At 50.2% G+C, this 23387-nt stretch overlaps 1 protein-coding gene across 1 annotated transcript in view; it reads left to right on the forward strand.

The window, feature by feature from the left end:
* The first annotated feature begins 2752 nt into the window (after positions 1–2752).
* Positions 2753–23387, forward strand: part of Myo1h (myosin IH) — a 38098-nt gene continuing 17463 nt past the window's right edge. Inside the window, exons 1-17 of the mRNA XM_042669584.1 lie at positions 2753–2893; positions 3043–3158; positions 6222–6420; positions 7796–7876; positions 10300–10479; positions 12361–12459; positions 12883–12996; positions 13133–13204; positions 13525–13644; positions 15766–15833; positions 16643–16748; positions 17274–17354; positions 17606–17697; positions 19126–19220; positions 20252–20298; positions 21813–21893; positions 22710–22815. Of these exons, the coding sequence (XP_042525518.1) occupies positions 2768–2893; positions 3043–3158; positions 6222–6420; positions 7796–7876; positions 10300–10479; positions 12361–12459; positions 12883–12996; positions 13133–13204; positions 13525–13644; positions 15766–15833; positions 16643–16748; positions 17274–17354; positions 17606–17697; positions 19126–19220; positions 20252–20298; positions 21813–21893; positions 22710–22815 (1783 nt within the window). The 5' untranslated portion in view covers positions 2753–2767. The remainder of the gene's footprint in view (positions 2894–3042; positions 3159–6221; positions 6421–7795; positions 7877–10299; positions 10480–12360; positions 12460–12882; positions 12997–13132; positions 13205–13524; positions 13645–15765; positions 15834–16642; positions 16749–17273; positions 17355–17605; positions 17698–19125; positions 19221–20251; positions 20299–21812; positions 21894–22709; positions 22816–23387) is intronic.

The following is a 23387-nucleotide window of genomic DNA, read 5'->3' on the forward strand; positions in this document are numbered from 1 at the left end:
CTTTGATGAAGATGAACACTGATCAATCTATTTTCATCTCCTCTTCCTCATCCATTTTTTTGGCCTCTGGCTAATAAAAATTCATCAAACGTCCACATAACTAAAACACCCAGCACATCCACGATGTTACTTAGCTAATACAATCGCAGATAACTGAAATGCACAAAACGTTCACCATGTCTCTCTGAGTCTAGTGAGTCAAGTCTAGTGAGTCCCGAGGACTCGCAGCCCCTTCAACAAACAGAAAATTTCCATGGCTGCAAAGATGTCTTCCCCCTCCATCTCCCCCCCCACCCCCCTCCCCCACCCTGCCCCCCAGCCAGGCAACAATTGTTCTGATTTTTCACTGGAGATTAGCTTTGCTTGTCCCAGGATGTCACATAAATGGAATGGCATGGCGCATTCTCTTTTTGTGTGTGGGGGCTCTCTCTCATGTGGCACAATGTCTAGGGGAACCATCTATATTCTCGTGGGTCCCTATCATTTCTTTTATTGCTGTATTCATTCTATTGTGCAGAGGACCCCATCCGTCCTCCGGTTGAGGGGGCTTGGATGGTTTCCAGTTCTTGCAGCCGTGATGAATAACGCTGGGAGCAGGAGTTGAACTTCACGCTTGCGTCTTTTTCTGTGGGCAGATGTTTACATTGCTCTTGTGTAAATACACAGAATTGCAGGATCAAAGGCTTGGAGACATGGCTAACTTCATCAGAAAGTGCCAGAACTTTTCTCTGAAGTGGTTGGATTCCTTAGCATTTCTGCCAGCAATGAAGGTCGCTTCAGACCGCTCCTGGTCCTAACCTGTGTCCGCTGTGGTTGGTGTTTGCATTTGATGACTTCTTGTATCTTCTCGTATCTTCTGGTTTAAAATTTTGCATTTCCCTAGTGATGAGTAAGCTTAGACATTTTTCTATGTGCTTCTTGACAGTGTATCTTTCTTTGTAAAATGTTATGCAAGTCCTTTCTTCCAGGATTGTGTGTGTGTATGTGCATGCATGTATGTATGTGTGTGCCAGTCCTGAGGTGCTGTCCCGAAACTGTTTTTTGCTCGAGGCAAGTGCTCTACCACTTGAGCCACAGCTCCACTTGGGCTTTTTGATGGCTAACTGGGGATAACACTCTCACAGACTTTCTTGCCCAAGCTGGCTTCAAACCACAACCTTCATATCTTAGCCTCCTGAGTAGCTAAGATTATAGACATGAACTCCTAGTCACTGGCTCTTTCTCCAATTTTTGCTAAGTGTGTTTGAACTGAAGATTTTTTTTAAAATTCTGGAACAACTCCACTGCAGATATATTTTGTGATAATTTTCTTATCTTCTAATGAGATGCTTTATATTTGATGAAGCTCACTTTTTCTTTGTTATGTCTGCATCTTGTCTTAAAAGAAAACAAAACACTTTGCCTTCCTCCTTCTAGTTGTAAAGATTTTTCTGTTTGTTTCCTTCAAGTAGCCTTAGAGAATTAACACCTTTTCCACGTGTGTCTATGATCCATCTCGAGAATACATGTGTACTTAGGAGGCTAGGATCTGAGGATTGTGGTTCAAAGCCAAGGTTGAACAACAAAGTCCATCAGACTTTTACCTCCAATGAACCGTCAAAAATAAAAACCCCAAAAGCTCAGTTGCCAGTTCCCGCCTCTAGGTCCAACCTGCCCTGCCTTCCCTTCCTGCTCAGCGCCAGGGAAACCACTTCCAGCATTTCTCCTGCAAGTGTGTGTGAGATGCTAATTCCGGTCACTAGAGGGCACTAGGGAGGCAACAGCACATCAGGGAGCATCTTCCAGTTTCAGTTTTTCTTGTTTGGGGTGTGTGTGTGAGGGGGAGATGTATGAATGGAATGTGCCCTGATTGTGTGCCCACGCTCCCTTGATGGCTTCATGAGTGGAGGCCAACACTAGTGACCATTTTGCCGCAGCCCGCCCACCAGAAATGCCAGGCTCCAGGCGATGGGGTGGAGGAGAGTACTACGGTACCGAGGATTGAACTCGGGGCTCACACTTGCTAGGCAGATGCTCTATCACTTTGAGCCACAACCCCAATCCTTTTGCTTGTAGCTTGTAGGCATCCTCTTCATAACTTTGTCTGGGCTGGCCTTGAACTGTGATTGTATCTCCACCTCCTAAGTGGCTGGACTTACAGGTACGCGCCACCGCCTCTCAGCCTCTGCTATTGCTAGTTTTCTACACATGCCTGTGCAGACTTCATGGCGGGACTATGTTCTGAGACACACATAATAACTGATTTTGTCACTGTCCAGAGAAATTGTAGGTGAGATGCTGTTATCTGGCTACACACCCCAGTGCTATATAAAACAGCCTGCTGTCCCTGGATTCACACACCCGACTAGCACGTTACAAGAGCAGATACTCTTCTCAGTTCCAACAGCTCAGGGGGCTAAGATCCAGAGGACAGTAGGCTCAGCACAGGCAGAGCCTGTGTGAGAGACTGGCTCCAGAAAGAACGCTATAAAACGCCAGGCTTGGAGACACCAAGTGGCAAAACACCAGCAGAACAAGTGTGGGGCCCTGAGTTCAAATTCTGACCCCCCCCCCTCAAAAAACAAAAAGATGCTAGCAGAAATACACAGCAGCAGTGATTTTTTTTCCTTCAGTTCTGCCCTCCTCTGTTTCTGGGCTCACCCCGGGGCTCAGCACGTGCTTGTGTGCGGGCCCTGGCGGCGCGCTGAGCACGGCCCGAGGAATGAATGAATTGCCGTTGCTTTCCCTGTAGAGAGAGGAGGCGAGGCGGAAACACATCCGCCTGCACATGGAGGGGGCGCTGACCGCCCGGGACAAAGTCGGGGTGCAGGATTTCGTGCTGCTGGACGCCTACACCAGCGAGTCTGCCGTTGTGGACAACCTTCGCAAGCGTTTCAGCGAGAACCTCATATACGTGAGCCAACGCGCTATGCCTGCGCCCCGCTAGGCCTTCCTCGCTGCGTGACACCTCCGTCCTGGGGGGCAAGTGGCACGTGGGGACTTGCCTGGGTGACAGCGGGCTCTACCCAGGATCCCTCACGGTGCTGTGGTCCATCCCTGCAGACGTACATCGGGACGCTCCTCGTGTCGGTGAACCCATACCAGGAGCTGGGGATCTACACTGCCAGCCAGATGCGGCTCTACCAAGGGGTCAATTTCTTCGAACTGCCACCACACGTGTAAGTAACTTCTGCAGGGCGGCGCCTGGCAGTACTTTCCTTTCTTCTCCCATTCTCTCCCTTCCCTTCCTTTCCTTTCTTCTTCCCATTCATCTGTTCATCTACCCATCCACCCACCCACCACCCATCCCACTCATCCATCCACCCACCCACCCACCCATCTACCCACCCACCCACTCATCTACCCATCCATCCACCCATCTACCTATCCATCCATCCACTCATCCACTCAGCCACCCACCCCACCCATCCACCCACCACCCACCCATCCACCCCTCCATCTACCTACCCATCATCCACCTACCACCCACCCATCCACCCCTCCATCTACCAACCCATCTACCTACCCATCATCCATCATCCACCCATCCACCCCTCCATCTACCAACCCATCTACCTACCCATCCATCCAGCCAGCCACCCACCCCATCCATCCACCCACCACCCACCCATCCACCCCTCCATCTACCAACCCATCTACCTACCCATCATCCACCCACCACCCACCACCCACCTATCCACCCATCATCCATCCATCTACCCATCCACCCACCCATCTACCTATCCATCCACCCATCCATCCATCCATCCATCCATCCATCCATCCATCCATTCATCCACTCAGCCACCCACCCACCACCCACCCATCCACCCATCATCCGTCATCCATCCATCTACCCATCTACCAACCCATCTACCTACCCATCCATCCATTCAGCCACCCACCCCACCCATCCACCCACCACCCACCCATCCACCCCTCCATCTACCAACCCATTTATCTACCCATCATCCACCCACCACCCACCCATCCACCCATCATCCATCATCCATCCATCTATCTACCCATCCACCCACCCATCTACCTATCCATCCACCCATCCATCTACCTATCCATCCACCCATCCATCCATCCATCCATCCACTCAGCTACCCACCCCATCCATCCACCCACCACCCACCCATCCACCCCTCCATCTACCAACCCATCTACCTACCCATCATCCACCCACCCATCCACCCATCATCCATCATCCATCCATCTACCCATCCACCCACCCATCCACCCCTCCATCTACCAATCTATCTACCCATCCATCATCCACCCACCACCTACCACCAACCCATCATCCATCCATCTACCTCTATCCGTCCTTTTTCCACCCACGCAAATCCCTCCACGGAAGCTTCTGCTTTCTTCTTGCAGGTTCATTAATACGTTAATGCACGTTCATTAAGCTGCTGCCTTCTTATGAAGTCAGTCAAAGTGCTAGAAAATGTCAGTAGGTCATTTTGGACTCTCAAGTAGGCAAGAGGTGGAGTTTGTTTAACTGCTGAGAAATCTTGTTTGGCTAGAGAAGCGGCTTCTTTGGGCAGTGGCTTGCTCTACTGCCATCTACTGGTGTCTGATGACCATGGCGGCTAAGAAGAGTGTCACGGGTGGGAATTTCTCTGGGCCGCAGATCCTTCAAGGGAGATGGATCTGCACAGGCCTGGCTTTTGCCGGATTTTCCGCTTCTCCTCCGTGGTTGGTCTCTCAGCTAATATTGAGAGTCTCCTCACCCCAATCTGTCTCCTGGGAGTCTCCGCCATTCCAGGCACTTATAAACCTTTCCATGTCAGGCTTTGCTTTCTGATCTTGGAGATAAAACTGTTTCCTAACTATCTCAGTAACTTCTAATCTCTCTGGTTTCCTGCCTCTATGTTCTTAGTATTCCAGGTGTTAAGAGAAAGAGAAGACATGAGATGTTATCCAATTTATTGAATTATTTAATCCTTGGAAAGATGCTGTTTCTATCTACAGTTAATAGACTAGCTCTTGGGGTATAATTTAGTATTTATTCTGTGTGTGCACGCATGCGCGTGTGCTAGTACTTGAGCTTGAACTCAGGGCCTGCCTGGGTGCTACTTGCTATTTAGTTTTTGTGGAAAAGGCTAGTACTCTTACTACTAGAGCCACAGCTCCACTTCTGGCTTTTTGTTGCTTAATTGGAGATAAGTTTCATGGACTTACTTGGGCTGGTTTTGAACCTCCATCCCTCAACCTCCTAAGTAACTAGGATTATAAGTGAATGCCTCTGGTGCCTGGCCAGTATCTGGTTTGTTCTTTTAAGAAATATAGAAGGGAGACTGGGAAGGTGGCTCAGTGGTAGAGCGCTTGCCTTGCATGCCTGAGGCCCTGGGTTCGATTCCTCGGCATGACATAAATAAAAAGAAAAAAGCTGGAAGTGGTGCTGTGGCTCAAGTGGTAGAGCGCTAGCTTTGAGCTGAAGAGCTGAGGGACAGCGCCCAGGCCCAGAGTTCAGGCCCCACGACTGGACCCCCCCAAAAAAAAAGAAAAGAAATATAGAAGGGGCCGAGTGCCGGTGGCTCAGGCCTGTAATCCTAGCTACTCAGGAGGTAGAGAACTGGGGACTGCAGTTCAAAGCCAGCCCAGGCAGGAACATCCATGAAATTTTTTTTTTTGGTTGGTCATGGGGCTTGAACTCTGGGCCTGGGCGCTGTCCCTGCACTCTTCAGCTCAAGGCCAGCACTCTACCCCTTGAGCCACAGTGCCACTTCCGGTTTTCTAGTGGTTTATTGGAGATAAGAGTCCATGGACTTTCCTGCCCAGGCTGGCTTTGAACCGTGATCCTCAGATCTCAGCCTCCTGAGTAGCTAGGATTACAGGTGTGAGCCACCAGCGCCCGGCTTCCATGAAACTCTTATCTCCAATGAACCACCAGAAAACCAGAAGTGGAAGTGGCGCTGTGGCTCAAGTGGTAGAGCACTAGCCTTGAGCTGAAGAGCTGAGGGACAGAGCCCAGGCTCAGAGTTCAAGTCCCGGGACAGACACAAAATAAAATGTAAATAACAGAATAAACATAGTAAGTCTCACACCTAGTAGGTCTTGCAAGGAGGGCAGTATGTGTGTCTGTTGTGTGTGTGTGTGTGTGAGTGAATGTGCTTGTAACCCTCTCTGCCATGGCCTCCTGGAGTACAGCCCTCTGCCTTTCTGCTGGGTTAGGGGACTCTCATAGCCAGGGAGGCAGCACCAAGGCCACTGCGTGTCCACCCCTTCAGCTACGCCATCGCGGACAATGCTTACCGCACCATGTGCTCGGAGCTCAGCAACCACTTCATTCTCATCTCTGGAGAGAGCGGGGCGGGGAAGACCGAGGCCTCTAAGAAGATCCTGCAGTATTTCGCCGTCACCTGCCCCATGACCGAGTCCCTGCAGATAGCCCGCGACAGGCTCCTGCTTTCCAACCCCGTGCTGGAGGTAAAGATGGCGGGGAAGCCGTGGAGGGGCTCGAGGAAGGGCGATCAGCATGGGGAGACTTAGAAAGAAGGACGTGACCTTGAAGGACGTGTTAGAGGGCCTTCTGTACCTTCCTCTTAAGAAGTTTGGGGGAGGGCTGGGAAGGTGGCTCAGTGGTAGAGTGCTTGCCTTGCATGCATGAGCCTCTGGGTTCCATTCCTCAGCACCACATAAGCAGAAAAAACCAGAAGTGGCGCTGTGGCTCAAGGGGTAGAGTGCTAGCCTTGAGCTGAAGAGCTGAGGGACAGCGCCCAGGCCCAGAGTTCAGTATGAAGAGTCGAAGGACAGCGCCCAGGCCCAGAGTTCAGGCCCCACAACCAACCCCCCAAAAAAGTTTGGGGGATTAAAGGAGATGACCATATAATAACTACATAGTGAAGTTTTCTTCTCCCTCCCTTCCTCCCCTCCTCTTCCTCCTCCTCCTCCTCCTCTTCCTCCTCCTCTTTCTCCTCCTCCTCCTCCTCTTCTCCTCCTTCATTTTGGTTGGTTGTGGGGCTTGAACTCAGGGCCTGGGCGCTGTCCTTTGACTCTTCAGCTCAAGGCTAGCGCTCTACCACTTGAGCCACAGCGCCACTTCCAGTTTTCTGGTGGTTCCTTGGCAATACGAGTCTCATGGTCAATAGGCCATTTTGATCCCTAGACTGGACTCTAGAGAGAAGCGCTTTCTGCTGCTTCCCATCCCAGGTCCAATGCTAGCACCAAATTCTCTGTAGTTAGCAAGTCCTTAGATAAATATGGCTTTTTTTGGGGGCGGGGGGTCCAGTCATGGGGCTTGAACTCTGGGCCTGGGCGCTGTCCCTCAGCTCTTCAGCTGAAGGCTAGCGCTCTACCACTTGAGCCACAGCGCCACTTCTGGCTTTTTTCTTTTTGCTTATGTGGTGCTGAGGAATTGAACCCAGGGCCTCAGGCATGCAAGGCAAGCGCTCTACCACTGAGCCACCTTCCCAGCCCATAAATATGGCTTTCTTCACTGGCTTTCTTTACTTCCTTTTGCTCCTGTTTTCTTTTGTTCCTTCTTTTCCTTTGTACCAATACTGGGACTTAAACTCAAGTCCTGAGCACTATTTCTTAGCTTTTTCACCCAAGACTGGCACTCTACCACTAGAACCACAGCTTCATTTCCAGCTTTTTGGTGCTTCATTGGCAATAAGGGTCTCACTGACTTTTCTGCCCAGGGTGGCTTCAAGCCTTGATCTTCAGCTCTCGGCCTTCTGTGAAGCTAGGCTTGCAGGCCTGAGCCACTGGCACCCAGCTTCTGTTTTCGTAATATGCCTGTTATTTGGGAGTCAGGATTTTGACACGCGTGGTGAGCTTATGTGGCACTTTGTATCCCAAGGCTTTTGGAAATGCCAAAACACTCCGGAATGACAACTCGAGCAGATTCGGCAAATACATGGACATACAGTTCGACTCTCAGGTACAGTGAATTTCCTGGCACCCCTTCATGGGGCCCCCCTTGGGCTGGTGATGGAACCACCCACAGCTCCTGAAGGTAGGAAGAACCCTTGTTGGCTCACAGTTAAAAAATGTTGAGGATTAGCTGGGTGCCGGTAGCTCACTCTAGTCCTAGGAGGTAATTACTCCTGTACTCTCTGGAGGCTGAGATCTGAAGATGGCAGTTCAAAGCCAGCCAGGGCAGGAAAGTCCCCGAGACTCTTATCTCCAATGAACCACCAGAAAACTGGAAGTGGAGCTGTGGTAGAGTGCTAGCCTTGACCGAAAGAGCTCAGGGACAGCACCCAGGCCCTGAGTTCAAGCCCCATAACTGACCAAAAAAAGAAAAAAGTGTTGAGGATTGGTGCTAATTTTAGGAAATGCAAATGAAAGCTCCTGGGGGTGGGTACCATTTTATAACCTGCAGAAAAGCAAGTGTTAAGAGGAGACTAGTGGGTGTGGCTGAGGTAGATGGTTGGGAATCTTCACCTGGCTGGCTGGCGGGGGGGGGGGGGGGGGGGCAGGGGGGGGCTGGGAAGGGGGGAGTGAGGGGTACATTATTAGCCCAGCCCATTTTGGTTTGGGTTGTTTTCCAAATGGGTTGCAACCCTGATAGGAAATGGATTTGTGTGAATGACACTGCACAATATGAAGGGGTCAGATCTCAGGCTCCGAGTAGCTAAGATTGGAGGCGTGAACCACAGCACCCGCTGTGCAGAGGTTCTGTGAGACATTGATAGCTCTGTGTATTTGAAAGCTTTTTTTTAAACAAAGTTCAGCACCTCTGCTACCAAGGACATGTTCCTAATGATGGCTTGATGTTTTGTTTTTCTTGACCAGTCCTGGGGCTTGAACTCAGGGGCTGGGCACTGTCCCTGAGCTGCTTTTGCTCAAAGCTAGCACTTTTACCACTTGAGCCACAGTGCCATTTCCAGCTTTTTCTGTGTCTGTGGTGCTGAGGAATCGAACCCAGCGCTTCATGCATGCTAGGCAAGCACTCTACCACTAAGCCATGTTTCCAGTCCACTGGATGTTTTACACAGAGTTGTCTGTGTGTATAGACAAGCAACTCTGATCAAAATATACAAGGTTACCATCATCACAGATTTGGGCTGCTTGTCCTTGAACTTCATGTGAATGGAATGATTCAGCCGGTTCTCCCTTCTGTCATTCATGCTGCTGCTCATAGAAGTGGTTCATGATTCTATTGTACAACGCATCTTGCAATTGATATGTTCTCCTGTGGGTGGACTTGGGGCTGTTTCCATTGGGGGGGGGGTCATTTCAATGTTGAGCCTTCAAGCTGTGGGGTTTTGTTTTTGTTTGAGACCAGGACTTGAACTCAGTATCTGATGCTTTCACTCATTGGCTGGCACTCTACCACCTGATCCATGCCTCCAACCCTTTTTTGGGTTGCCCATCCTGGGGCTTAAACTCAAGGCCTGGGTGCTGTCCCAGACCACAGCACCACTTCTGGTTTTCTGGTGGTTGATTGAAGAGTGAAGGATTTTCCTGCCCAAGCTGGCCTCAAACCATGATCCTCAGATCTCATCCTCCTGAGTAGCTAGGATGACAGGTGTGAGGTACCGGTGCCCAGCCCAAGCTGTGTTTTAACACCTACAAGCACTTCTGTATGTTGGAAATCCAAAGGTAGGACTGAGGGCTTCTTGCCGACAGTGCTCTGAGGGTCCATTAATGATGAGCAGGTTCTCAATGGTTCCAATCACTCTGTGTATCTCCTGTTATTCATCCTTTTGGTTTTATAAACTTTTGTGTTTTGTGTTTTTGGTGTGTGTGTGGGGGGGGGGGGTCAGAGTGCTTTTTCACTAGGATTGCAATTCCCATCTCCCTGGTAGTTAATGAAGTGTTGTTTCTAATTGATTGGGTTTTTTTCTTATTAATGTTCTGGATTTAAAATCCTTTAAAAAAGTAATGAGGCCTTGCAAAGAGAATTGTATTCATTACCTGACTTATGAAACAGCAACTCTGCTCATCACATTAAAAAAAACCTTCCTGAAGAAAGAAAATAGAGAGGCCAGTGGACTAGACCCCAGAGGGTCACCTCTCCAGGCTCTACATGTCCTTGTGCCCGAGGCCACTGTGACTCTGGAGAGGAGTCTCTCTTCCTAACTCTCGTGCTCATTGGCTGGGCATCAACATGGACATGAAGACCTTTGACCCTCACCTCAGGCCATAGACAGAATGTCACTAGTGTGACAGATCGTGTTTCTGCACAAAACCAAAACCACCTTCACGGCCTTGCAGGAGACCCAAACCATCTCACACCGAATCTGGGAAACACATCAGAGGTGATAACAGCATAGACTTCACGTACCAGAGTCTTCAGAGTGGCTGGATGGTGAAGGGTCATGGTGCCATTCTGGTTTTGTTTACTGTGTTTTGAAGGGCGTTCCCGTGGGCGGGCACATCATCAGTTACCTGATAGAGAAGTCTCGCGTGGTCTACCAGAGCCAGGGCGAGCGGAACTTCCACGTCTTCTACCAGATGCTGGCGGGTGGAGAGGAGGAGCGCCTGGCCAGCCTGGGGCTCCAGCCAGACCCCCGGCTCTATAAATACCTCTCTCAGGTGGGAAGGGCCAGCCCCTGGGTGTGGGGGTGTTTGTGGGGGCTGCTGGAGGATGTTCCAGAACTTTGCCCTTCTACATGTACTCTCCTGCATGACCCTTCGACAAGCATGCTAACCTGTCTCCCTGGATGCTTGATAGCCCTGGCCTTTGGGTATAGAAGCCCAATGTCCCAAGTTCTCAGTCTAGTATAGCTCAGAGGCATAGCACTTCTCCAGCATGTGCAAGGCCCTGGGTTCAAGCCCCAGCGCCAAATAACTTAATTAAAACAAGGATGCATTATCCCTACTCTCCAGAGATATGAATTTAGTGAAAGAGGTTGGGACCTAAACATCATTAGAGATGTAAAGTATTTGCCTACCCCGAGCAAGACCCTGGATTCAATCCTAAGCACCATAAAACCAAAGTAAAAACAAAGAGCTCCTCTAATGATTTTACCTATTTTCTTTTTTCCCAGTCTTGGAGCTTGAACTTAGGGCCTGGGCACTGTCCCTGAGCTCTTTTGCTCAAGGCTAGCGCTCTACCACTTTGAGCCACCGTGCCACTTCTGGTTTTCTGGTGCTTCCTTGGAGATAAGAGTCTCATGGACTTTCTTGCCTGGGTTGACTTCGAACTGTGATCCTCAGATCTCAGCCTCCTGAGTAGCTAGGATGGCAGGCATGAGCCACCAGTGCCTGGCTCAAGCTACTTTTGAAAAGAACTATTCCCAGCGGGTGCTGGTGGCTCATGCCTATAACACTAACTACTTAGGAGGCTGAGATCTGAGGATCACGGTTCAAAGCTGGCCCAGGTAGGAAAGTCCACGAGACTCTTTTCTTCAATTAACTACAAGAAAACTGGAAGTGGCACTGTGGCTTAAGTGGTAGAGCACTAGCCTGGAGCTGAATTGCTGAGGGACAGTGCCCAGGCCCAGAGTTCAAGACCCAAGACTGACAAAAAAAAAAAAAAAAAGGCAGCTTTGTCACATCCATTTCCATATGGCTTACTAGAATGCCCACGCTGTCCGAGTACTATTTCAGGTCTTTGGTACTTTCTTATCCATTCCCCCACCCCCAAGTTAATTTTCCTTTTTCCTTCTTATTGGACTTGGCTTTGAACTGAGGTCAGCCAGCAGATGGTAGGTCAGGAAAACCAGACCTCATGAAGCAAAGATCACAAAATAAAGACCAACATATTGGAGAAATTTTAGAAGAAGAGAATATTTGATAGAAGATTACCTTGAAAGATGAAGCTAAATGAAAAAGATAAAAGAACCTTATAACTTCACTTTATGTGGAATAAACTGTGGCCTCATTCTCACAATGAACAATCAGTTCTGATTATTTTTTTCCTTTTATGGAGAGCCTCATGTTTGCCACAAAGCCAGAGTTATATCACAATTCTGTTTTTGTTTTTATTTGTGCCAGTCCTGAGGCTTGAACTCAAAGCCTGGTTATTATCCCTGAGCTTTTTTTTTTTTCCCTCAATGATGGTGTTCAACCATTTGAGCCACACCTCTAGCTCAGCTTTTCACTGATTATTTTGGAGATGGAGTTTAGCAAACTTCTTCCTCCCACTCCCACCGCTCCTCCCCGGGGCCTTTACACCAATCATATTAGTGTCTATCCACAATTCTCTGTATCTCAGCCTCCTGAGTAGCTGGGATGAACAGGTATGAGTCACCTGTGCCTGGCTCAGAACAGAGGATTTTAAAATAAAACTCCCAGTAGATTTGAAGGGAAAAAAGTTAGCAGGCCCATGGCAGACAGTAATAGCTATTTGTTTATAATGTATATCACTGGCTTTTAGCATGCTTTGGAGAGAAAACCCATTTTCATGTAGGAATAAATAAGTGCTCACTGAACAGTCTTGCAGATGCCATCAGTAACCCAGTTGTTGCGCAGGGTCATTGCTGCAAAGAGTCATCTATCAATGACAAGAATGACTGGAAGACTGTTTGCAATGCCTTCTTCATCATTGATTTCACGCAGTCTGACCTGGAGGTAAGGCCTGGGCTGGTCTGCCCCTGTTCTCCCGGACTCTGCCCCATAGTCAGCAAATAAAGGCACTAGAGATACACAGGAAACCATTATTTTAGCGTAAGTATGTCCCAATGAATACATATGGGCAAAAACAAACACACTTGAGAATTGGTCAGTGGTTGCTGGGTGCCAGTGGCTCACACCTGTAATCCCAGCTACTCAGGAGGCTGAGATCTGAGGGTGGTGGTTGAAAGCCAGCCCAGGGCAGGAAACAAAGACACATCAGTGAGACTCTCTTCTCCAAGGAACAATTAGCAAAAAAAGAAAGGAAAAAAAAAAATCCAGACGTGGAGCTGTGGCTCGGTGGTAGTGAGCTTGGGATCTGGGATGGATCAAATGTCTCCCCCGATGCCTTCTCCCTTCTCTTCCTGGCCCACGTTCTAGAACCTCTTTGGAATTATCGCCAGTGTGCTGCACCTGGGGAACATCTGCTTTGAAGAAGACGAGCGTGGCTGTGCCAGGGTCCCGGTCAACCGTGAGATTAAATGGATTGCCAAGGTGACCTTGCTCCAGAGGGAAGTGTGCGGGGAGGGGAGAGTGGGGAGGGGGCCATCCTGGGAAGTTCCAGAACACTTCCCAAGGGAACAAGGAAAACCAAGTCCTTCAATGGCTCCTTGAACTCCTTTTTATCCAGCTCCTGGGGTTCTGCCCATCGATTCTTCTGGAAGCTCTCACACACAGAAAGATTGAAGCCAAAACGGAGGAGGTAAAAATGGCTGTGAGTGGAGCTGTCCCCTGTCTCTCCCTGGGGGGAGCAGTATGGCAGTGACCTTGGGGGACGTCCTGCCTACCAGGCCCATCATCTCCTTCCTTCCTGGGGGCTCTTCCCGGGCTGTTCCTGCTGCTGGATCACTGTTCCCTTGGCTTTGGTGCTCCTGGAGCGTCCTACCTGGACCCCTCGCTCCCCACCTGCAGGCTGATTGTGTGATGCTTCCAGCCCTCTATCCTCGGCCCCAGACAGGGCATCTTGGTCCCAGGCTTCCCAACCTGTCACTGTGTGATGGCACATCTCATCCCTCTTCACAGGTGATCTGTCCCCTGACCGTAGAACTCTCCGTCTATGCCCGAGACGCCTTGGCAAAGGCTGTTTATGGACGGACGTTTACCTGGCTGGTTAACAAAATCAATTCCTCCTTAGTGAACAAGGTACGTCAACCGTGTGGAGGATCGCTCTCACTAGGGTAGGAATGTCTTAACTGCGGCCACGGTTGATTTCAAGAATCCGGGAGCAGGTTGGGCACGCCTCAGAGACCTAGGCAGGGTCTCTCTCTGTCTGCCTTCGAATGGGGTGCGCATAGTAGGCCCCAGGGTGCACACCAGCTGTCTTGCAGCAGCTGGAAACTGTTGAATAATGGAGGGTGGAAGAGACAGGGAGAGAGGGAGGGGCCAATCGGGTGAATGTGGTCATGTGACCAGATGTGTGGAAATGGAAGCCTGAAGGGCACTGACAATGTCTGGGAATGGAGGGGAAGCGGGGAGCCTGATCAAGGTACGTTGTTTGCCTCTAGGGACATGAACCCCACCTTGTAAAAGTAATTGTTAATAAAAGATGTTAAAATAATTTGGGTGGGGCATGTGAACTTGAACTTAGGTTCTCGTGCTTGGTAGGCAGGTGCTTTACTGTGTGAGCCACACGCCTCGCATTTTTTGCTTTGTTTTTGGAATAAGATCTCGTATATTTATTTGCCTAGGCTAGCCTGCTCCCACATAGCTGGGATCACAGGTATATGCAACCCGAGACAGTGTATTGATTGAAATGGGGTCTCACTAACTTTTTGACCAGGATTGGTTTTGAACCATTATTCTGACAATCCCCAGCCCCTGGCGGGGCCACCTCATCTGGCCCCAACAGTAAGTCTACTTTAATGCACCTAAAAATATAACTAACCTTCAAATTCATGTTTCCTTTGCAAGTGGAATTATCTTGGAGGCTTCTCCACTAACATGAATTGTGGGGGTTTGGGTCTGGGAAAAGTCACACTACAGTGCTGGAGTTCAGGAATCATGTGTAGCTCCAGCCTCTGTCCCTTGGGAAGCTGGACGGAGCCACCTGACCTTGCTCAAGTGTGCGGCCCAGAGCTCCCTTTCCTTTCCTCCCTCCCTCTTCTTTCCTTTCCTCCCTCCCTCCCTCCCTCCCTCCCTCTCCTCTCTCCCTCCTTTTCTTTTGCTCGCTCGCTCCCTCCCCCATCTCTCTTTCTCTTTCTTCTCTTCTTTTCTTCCTGGAGAGAATGTGGGCTCTGGAGGCTGCAGAGGCATAATACAGGGAGTCACCTCCCTGGAGGATGAAGGCCACAGGGGGAAGATAGAAGGTTACAGTCACCTCACAAAGAATGAGAGGGGGGAGAGGGAGATAGAACAAGTGTTATATCTGCATCTTTGTTGAGGGGCACGGATAACATTTTGAGTAGCACATATTTTTTTTTGCCAGCCATGGGACTTGAACTCGGGGCCTGGGCATTGTTCCTGAGCTTCCTTTGCTCAAGGCTAGCGCTCTACCACTTGAGCCACAGCACCATTTCTGGCCTTTTCTGTTTATGTGGTACTGAGGAATGGAACCTAGGGCTTCATGCATGCAATGAAAGCACTCTACCACTGAGCCATCTTCCCAGCCCTATGATTTTTTTTAAAATAACTAAATTAGCCCACTATAATGACATGCTGGAGCCTGGGTCGCTTGATTAGGAATAGAGGTTTGTTTCCTCACAGTTCTGGACGCTCAGGTGTGGGTTTCTTGCTGGCAGCATCCTGAGGTGGCCCAGGGTGTCACATGGTAGGGAGGGCACAGATGTGTCTTCTGGCCTCTCCCCCCTCTCCTCAGAAATCCACCAGGATTCAGGAATCGGGTCCCATGCTGATCACCTTAACCACCTCTCAAAAGCCCCATCTCAGACAAGCGCCGTGGCTCACGCCTGTCATCCTAGCTTCTCTCTCAGGAGACTGAGATCTGAGGATCACTGCTCAAAGCCAGCCCTTCAGGAAAGTCTATGAGACTCTCCCATTACCAAAAAGCCAGAAGTGGAGGTGTGGCTCAAGTGGTAGAGTGCTGGCCATGAGCAAAATAGCTTAAGGAGAGCGCCTGGGCCCTGAGTTCAAGCTCCAGGACCAACATCCAAAATAAAGTCCTGTCTCCAAACTCCATAGTCAAATGTCTAGTTCTTAGTACTTCAGTGGGGAGGGGGTAGGTTCGTCCCCTCCCATGATTCCTTGAGAGACACGAAACCATCCAACCCCGGCCCAACCCACCAACGGTGGCTGTTACTCAACTAGGATCTCGCTCAGAAAACGGTGATCGGGTTGCTGGACATCTATGGTTTCGAAGTCTTGGACAAGAATGGGTGAGTCTGTCACCACGGCCTGTCAGGCCCTCATCTCACAGTTCAAGTCCAGGTTGGAGTCATCTTTCGTGATTCTGGAATGGATTTTACCATCCCAGGCATTTCTGTAGATCTGCTAGGCCCTACTTCAGTCTAGAAGTAGAGGAGCCATAAAAATCATGTACACATTTCACTGTGACTGTTGTGATTTGTTTCGTAAATTATCAAATAAAGGCTCTGGCCAGATGCCAGTGGCTCACCCCTGTAATCCAAGCTACTGACGAGGCTGAAATCTGAGGATCGAAGGCCAAGGCCAGCCCAGGCAGGAAACTCCATGGGACTCAATTAAGGAGCACAAAGCTGGAAATGTAGCTGTGGCTCAAGTGGTAGAATGCTAACCTTGAGAAGAAAAAGCTAAAGGATAGTGCCCAGGTCCTGAGTTCAAGTCCTAGGTCTGGCACGCGTGCGCGCGGGCACACACACACAAGAAAAACGCTGGAGAAAGAACAGAGAAGGAATCATCACACAATGAGTGGCAGGCATTTCTGTGGATAGGCATATGGCTGAATACTAGAAGTAGGAAAGTGAGGCTCAGGTGGGTGCTCCACCACATGAACCATGCCTCCAGCCTGGCTTTTTGTTGGCAGTGTTGGAAATGGAGTCTTGTAGGTTTTTCTGCTCAGGCTGGCTTTGAACTGGGACCCTCTGGATCTGAGCCTCCTGAGCAGCTGGGATTTCAGGCCGGAGCCCCTGGTGTCTGCCATAAACACAGTGTTTAATAGTCTTGCTGTGTGCGTGTCCCTGTGTCACGGCATCCCTGGCATGTCTAGTTTTGAACAGTTCTGTATAAATTACTGCAATGAGAAGCTCCAGCAGCTGCTGATAGAGAGGACGCTGACGGCAGAGCAGGCAGAGTACGAAGCGGAAGGCATCCAGGTAAACCCACCCATTTGATTGCTTCATCTAGCCATAGACATTTGCTTCCCCTCCTCGGCGAATTTCTTGGAAACACATTTTGATATTCAGAGAAATAGTTTGCTTAAGATGAGGTACCAAAACTTTTGAACAGTGGGAAAATAAACGCCTTTGGGAAATTCATTTTAAAAACCAATGTATTGCTGAGTGCTACTGGCTCACGCCTGTAATCCCAGCTACTTAGGAGGCTGAGATCTGAGGGTTGTGGTTCGAAGCTAGCCTGGGCAGGAAAGTCCATGAGACTCTTATTTCCAATTAACCACCACATAAGCGGAAAGTAGAGCTAGGGCTCAAGAGCACTAGCCTTGAATGACAAAACTCAGGGTCAGCACCCAGGCCCAGACAGTTCAAGCCCCATGACCACCACCACCACCACCAACAAAAGCCAAGGGCAAGCATGAGGCACCGAGTTCAAGCCCCAATGCCAACACATAAAGCAACATACATTCTACCTTGGAGAAGTCTTTTGTCCTTGTCATTTTTTAGTGGGAGCCCATTCAGTATTTCAACAACAAGATCATCTGTGACTTGGTGGAAGAGAGACACAGAGGAATCATATCCATTCTGGTGAGGAAATAGCTTGTGATTTCCAGGTCATTCATTGAGTGTGTGTGTCACATAAGGAGGAACTTATTTTGGCCTTCAAAAGGGTGGAGAGTAAGGTGGGTATGGTGGTCCATTCCTGTAATCCCTACTCAGGAGGCAGAGGTAGGAGGATCAAGGTCTGAGGCCAGCTCAGGTAAAAGCAAGAGACCCTATCTGAAAAACTAGGAGGAAAAAAAAGGTGCATGTCACGTGGTTGTCTTTTCCTTTTGGAGGATGAGGAGTGCATCCGCCCTGGACCCGCCACAGACTTGAGTTTCCTGGAGAAACTGGAAGAAAAAGTGGGCAAGCACGCACACTTCCAAACGTACGTATGTGCTTTGTCTGGCAGCCTGCTTGGGATGGGGTGTCTTTTGGGTAGGAGCCTCAAAAATATAACTACTGTTTTTTGTTTGTTTTTTTTTTGTTGTTTTCTTTTTTTCTGTTGGTCGTGGGGCCTGAACTCTGGGCCTGGTCGCTGTCCCTCAGCTCTTCAGCTCAAGGCTAGCGCTCCACCACTTGAGCCACAGCGCCACTTCCGGCTTTTTGTGCTTATGTGGTGCTGAGGAATGGAGCCCAGGGCCTCATGCATGCAAGGCAAGCGCTCTACCACTGAGCCACCTTCCCAGCCCCTTGGTTTTGTGTTTTACTGGTAGCCCTGGAGTTTGAACTCCAGGTCTTGAGCTTGGGGCCAATGGTCTGCCACTTGAGCCACTCCCCTTTCCTCCCCACTCCAGCCCTCTTGCTTTGTTATTTTATTTATTTAATTAGTTTTTGTCAGTCATGGGACTTGAACTCTGGGCCTGGACACTGTCTCTAGGCTCTTCAGCTCAAGGTGAGCGCTCTATTACTTGAGCCACATCGCCACTTCTGGTTTTCTGGTGATTAACTGGAGAGAAGATCTCACAGACTTTCCTGCATGGGCTGGCTTTAAACCATGATCCTCAGATCTCAGCCTCCTGAGTAGCTAGGATTACAGCATGAGCCACTGACACCCAGTTAGTTATATAGCGTCTCATGTTTGTATCTGTTACCAAGGACAAGTTATGTGAAATTTAGGAATACTCTGGATCAGAAATAGGGTGTTTTCAGGAGTACTTTAATCTCTGAATAAACATAACATGGTCAAGTTGTTTCTTAGATACCAATTGGAAAAACAGAAGTTGTTGAAAAAACGAAAAACAAAAACATAGATTTTGGCAGGCACTGGTGGCTCACACCTGTTATCCTAACTACTCAGAAGGCTGAGATCTAAGGATCACAGTTCAAAGCCAGCCCTGGCAGGAAAGTCGGTGAGATTCCTTATCTCCAATGAACCACCAAAAATGTTAGAAGTGGAGCCGTGGCTCAAGTGGTAGAGCGCTAGCCTTCAACAAAAAAAAAATAAGCATAGGGATAGTGCCTAGGTCCAGCACACACACACACACACACACACACACACACACACACACACACACACACACGTGATTCTTCAGCTCACACATGTAATTTTATTAGAAGGAGGAGCCTAAAGAGAGGCCTTGACCAATAGTCAGAGACCTTCATCAGTAGCCACACCCCTTAACAGCCAGCCGCCTTGATCTGTAGCCAGAGGCTATGATTGATGGGCCGAGGCCTGGACCGGTAGCCAGAGAACAGGTGCCAGGGTTTGCTGGGCCCCTGCACCGGGCCAGTGGTTGGTGTGGGCGGCGGCTCCCTGGCACCTCGTGCAGGGCCTGTCCTCCTCCTCCTCAGTTCCCGCCTTTGTGTCCCGCAGCCGGAAGCTGGCTGGGCCGCAGGCCCGGAAGAGGATCGGCTGGATGGAGTTCCGGCTCCTGCACTACGCGGGCGAGGTCACCTACTGCACCCAGGGTGAGGGCCTGGGGTGCCATGGGGGGTGGTGGGGAGGGCAGCCCAGGTCACTGAGGAGAGGCTACCCTGCGTCATCCACAAGGGTGGCTTTATTCCGCTTATGCCCCAAGTGGTATGTTCTGAGCATGTTCTAGAAATAGGATGATGACAGGATGGTCTCTGGGGTCTGGCTTCTTCCCTTCAGTGCAACCTCCCAGAGCTGGTTCCATGTTGTCATTCATTTTCATGGTCAAATAATATGCCACTGCTCATCTGCTCATTGCATGAGGAGGTTTGACGTCTCTGATACTTTTCAGCTTTTGGAGGAAATGCTGTTCTGAGCATCGCGTGCCAGGGTTATGTTCTAGTGTTTTCCTTTTTGCCTTGATGTAGCGTTAGGGGCAAAATTGCTGGGTCTCGTGGTAACTCTGTGCTCAATATCCAAGCTCCTGCCCGACAGTCTTCCGTTCATGCGTCTCATTTCTCCACATCCTGACCAGCAGGACATGGAGTCTCATGGGCTATTCTGTCCAGGCTGGCTTTGAACTGCAGGCCTCCAGATCTCAGCCTCCTGGGTGGCCAGGATTACAGGCGTGAGCCACCAGTGCCCTTGTGACAGCTTCTTAAGAATAGAATGGTAGCCAGGGATGGGAATCCCAGCACCCAGGAGGCAGAGATGGGAAGATTGTAAGTTTGAGGAAAGGTCTGCACAGCGAGACACTGTCCCGATGATTAAATGAAGGCTGTAGGTTCCCACCGAGATGGTTAGCGTTTCGAGGGAAGCCTGAGCACCACAGATGGAGAACCTGGTTCTCAATCAGGGATCCCGACCCCAGGGAGAGCCGCCATGTCTAGGATGTGTTTGGCGGTTGTCACAGGGAAAATGGCTCCTGGGAAGCTAATGTGAGCCTTGGGCAGAGATGCTGTTGGGTCCCGCGTGGATGAGTGACCCGTCCCGAATGGATACTCGCACCCCCTCAAGGCCGAGGTACCACCGCTGTCCACTGCATATTTGGGCAAAGCCAGTCATTCCGGATTATTATACTTTACAGGATTCTTGGAAAAGAACAATGATCTCCTTTATACACATCTGAAAGAAGTAAGTCTGGGGCTTAACCCAACGTGTTTCCAACGGTTCTGAAATACCCCCGGGACACAGGACCTAGGGTAGCTTCTGGAATTTACTGGTCCAGGCGTTCTGTCTCCACACATCGTGGTGGACACTGACACTTAAATTGGCTCGAGTGTGGGGGGCCTCCCCTGCATGCCAGCTCTGAAGCAAGAGGAGGGGTCTTGCTCTGCTGGGGTTCACGAGTGGGAGTGGGTAAATACACACACAAAGGAGCCATTGGCGAGAAGCATGATGATGAAAATGAGCGAGGAGCTGTGACCAAAAGGGACACTTAATCACACGCTCGGAAAAGCGTTACCCGTGGGGGTGACTGGGCTGCAATCTGAAATCTGATTCTGACTATAGAAAGGTGTTACACAGCAGACAGAACAGCATATGCAAAGGGCCTGTGGCCAGGTCAGCTCAGAGTGCATGCAGCAAGGACAGGTCAGGAGAGGGGAGGAAAGCACCGGCCATGGAGGAAGACACGTTCTGATTCTGTGAGAAAATTCTGAGGTCACAACTTGAAGGTCATGTGGAAGGGTGGAGCCGGAGCGGCCAAAGGCATTCTCTGTATGCATCACCAGAGAAAAGTGAGGGGTGTATGTGCATGCCTGTGTGTGTGTGTGTGTGTGTGTATGTGTGCACCTGTGTGTCTGGATGGGGGCTAGAACTCAGGGCCTGGGTGCTCTCCCTGAGCTCTTCAGCTCAAGGCTAGCGCTCTACCATGTTGAGCCACAGCGCCACTTCTGGTTTTCTGGTGGTTCATTGGAGATGAGTCTCATGGACTCTCCTGCCTGGGCTGGCTTTGAACCACGATCCTCAGATCTCAGCCTCCTGAGTAGGATTACAGGTGTGAGTCATTGGTGCCCTGGCTTGTATCGATTATTTTGAAAATATGTAGGTAGGGAGAAAACATCGAATAGTGCAAAGTCTGGTGTCTTTGGCTCCATGTCCAGTGTCTGTCCTGGGAGCCAATCGCTCTTTCGTGTGCCATCCCTAGGGACAGCACAGGCCACAAATTGTGTGTGTGTGTGTGTCTGTCTCTTTCCTATGTGAGGGTCCCATGTAGCATTTTTACTCAGTGCCATTATCTTGGAACTTATTCTGTAGCCGCTGGGCTGGACACAATTATGCATGATGTCATAGAAAAAATGGCTAGTGGCCAAGGGGCCATGTCCTTGCATGGGAAGAGGTCTTGGGGTGCACCTCAGGCTGGCACAGGCTGTCCCACTGAGTCACACCCAGCCCCTTCCCCCACAGTGGCTTTTCTGTGTCAGCTTGTTAATGGGGTGTGGAGGAATGGAACCCAGGGCTGCATGCAGGTTCAGCAAACACTCTGCCACTGAACCACATTCCCGGGACGTTGGCTTTTCGTGAGCGGTGGCTTCAGGTCCCTGGGAAGCTGGTCTCTCCATGGGTCCCACCTCTGTGCGGTTCCCAAAGCTTCCTTGGCAATCTGCAAAGCAGATGCGGCGTCCACATCTCCTGTCCACCTACAGGTTCTGTGCAGGTCCAAGAACAGCATTGTGAAGGAATGCTTCCTGGTGGCCGAGCTCCGGAGCCGGCGGCGCCCTCCAACGGTCAGCTGGGGGAATGCAAGTCAGGGCCACGTGTCTTTTTTTTTTAACCAGTCCTGGGGATTGAACTCAGGGCCTGGGCGCTGTCCCTAAGCTTATTTTGCTCAAAGCTAGCGCTCTACCACTTGAGCCATGGTGCCATGTTCAGCTTTTGTTTGGAGGTTTATTGGAGATAAAAGTCTCACGGACTTTCTTGCCTGGGTTGGCTTCAAAGAACAATCCTCAGATCTCAGCCTCTTGAGTAGCTGGGATGACTGGCGTGCGCCACTGGCACCTGGCCTAGCCATACTTTGAAGCCACGTCCTCTTTCTTTTCTAGAAAGAATTGTTCTCTAACCAGCACTACCGAAAACATCCTAAGTTTTGCACCAGTTCATTCATTTGTGTACAATCTCTACGGTGCATCTACGGTGTCACTGTGCTGAGCTGGAGGGGGGAAGGGAAGGTTAGCCATAACAGGGCAGCCAAGGCTCCAGGAACTGGGAGGACGCGGAAGGGGCCAGGCTCTGGAGGATTTGTGGAGCAAAGCATCCTGGGAAGATGTTTCTAGACAAAACCAACCTTGGGCTTCTTGGATGAGGACATCTGAAGTTTCCATCTAACAGGCAACACAGAGGTTGGGTGTGGTAGCTCACACTATAATTCCAGCACTTGGATTACAGGACGATTATGAGTGGTATATGGAGATCTTGTCTCAGAAAAAGGTGAAGAAGAGGAGGGCAAATAATAAATAGCAATGTGCCCTGCCTGAGTTTGGGCTTGAGGGGTGGCGCCTTGCCCCCTCTGTAACTGACGTCTCCTCGGTGGCTTCTCTCCGCAGGTGGGGACGCAGTTTAAGAACAGTCTGAGCAGCCTTCTGGAAATTCTCATCTCCAAGGAGCCTTCATACATACGCTGCATCAAGCCCAACGAGCGGAAAGAACCCAGTGAGTGCCCAGAACCCTCCCTCGCATAGGAAGTGGTGTCTCGGGCCGTGCCATACCCAGTGCTTGGCTGGTTATAGGAGCAGCCCAGCAGGGGTCCAAAGTAGGGGGAAGCAACGTGGCTTTCTCTCCAGGCGGCACACCAGCTTCCAGAATGGTCCATGATTGGGGTGTTTTCTTCTTTTTTTGTTGGTCATGGGGCTTGAATTCTGGGCTTGGGCGCTGTCCCTCAGCTCTTCAGCTCAAGGCGAGTGCTCTACCACTTTGAGCCACAGCACCACTTCCGGTTTTCTGGTGGTTAATTGGAGATAATAGTCTCATAGACATTCCTGCCCAGGCTGGCTTTGAACTGCGATCCTCAGATCTCAGCCTCCTGAGTAGTTTGGATGACAGGCGTGAGCCACCATCGCCCAGCTTTGGGGTATTTTCTAAGCTCTTGCTATGGCCTGTAAGGAAGCTGTTTAGCTAGAGGCTTCCAGAAGCCAGGCAGGTGCAGCAGATGAGTGAATAGGCGGATGGGAGGAGACTGGGGAACATTGGAGAAGACAGCCCATCCCAAAGGGCCAGCAATGTGG

The sequence above is a fragment of the Dipodomys spectabilis genome, unplaced genomic scaffold (genome assembly GCF_019054845.1).
Source record: "Dipodomys spectabilis isolate Male_0828 unplaced genomic scaffold, ASM1905484v1 ptg000499l, whole genome shotgun sequence".
NCBI lineage: Eukaryota > Metazoa > Chordata > Mammalia > Rodentia > Heteromyidae > Dipodomys > Dipodomys spectabilis.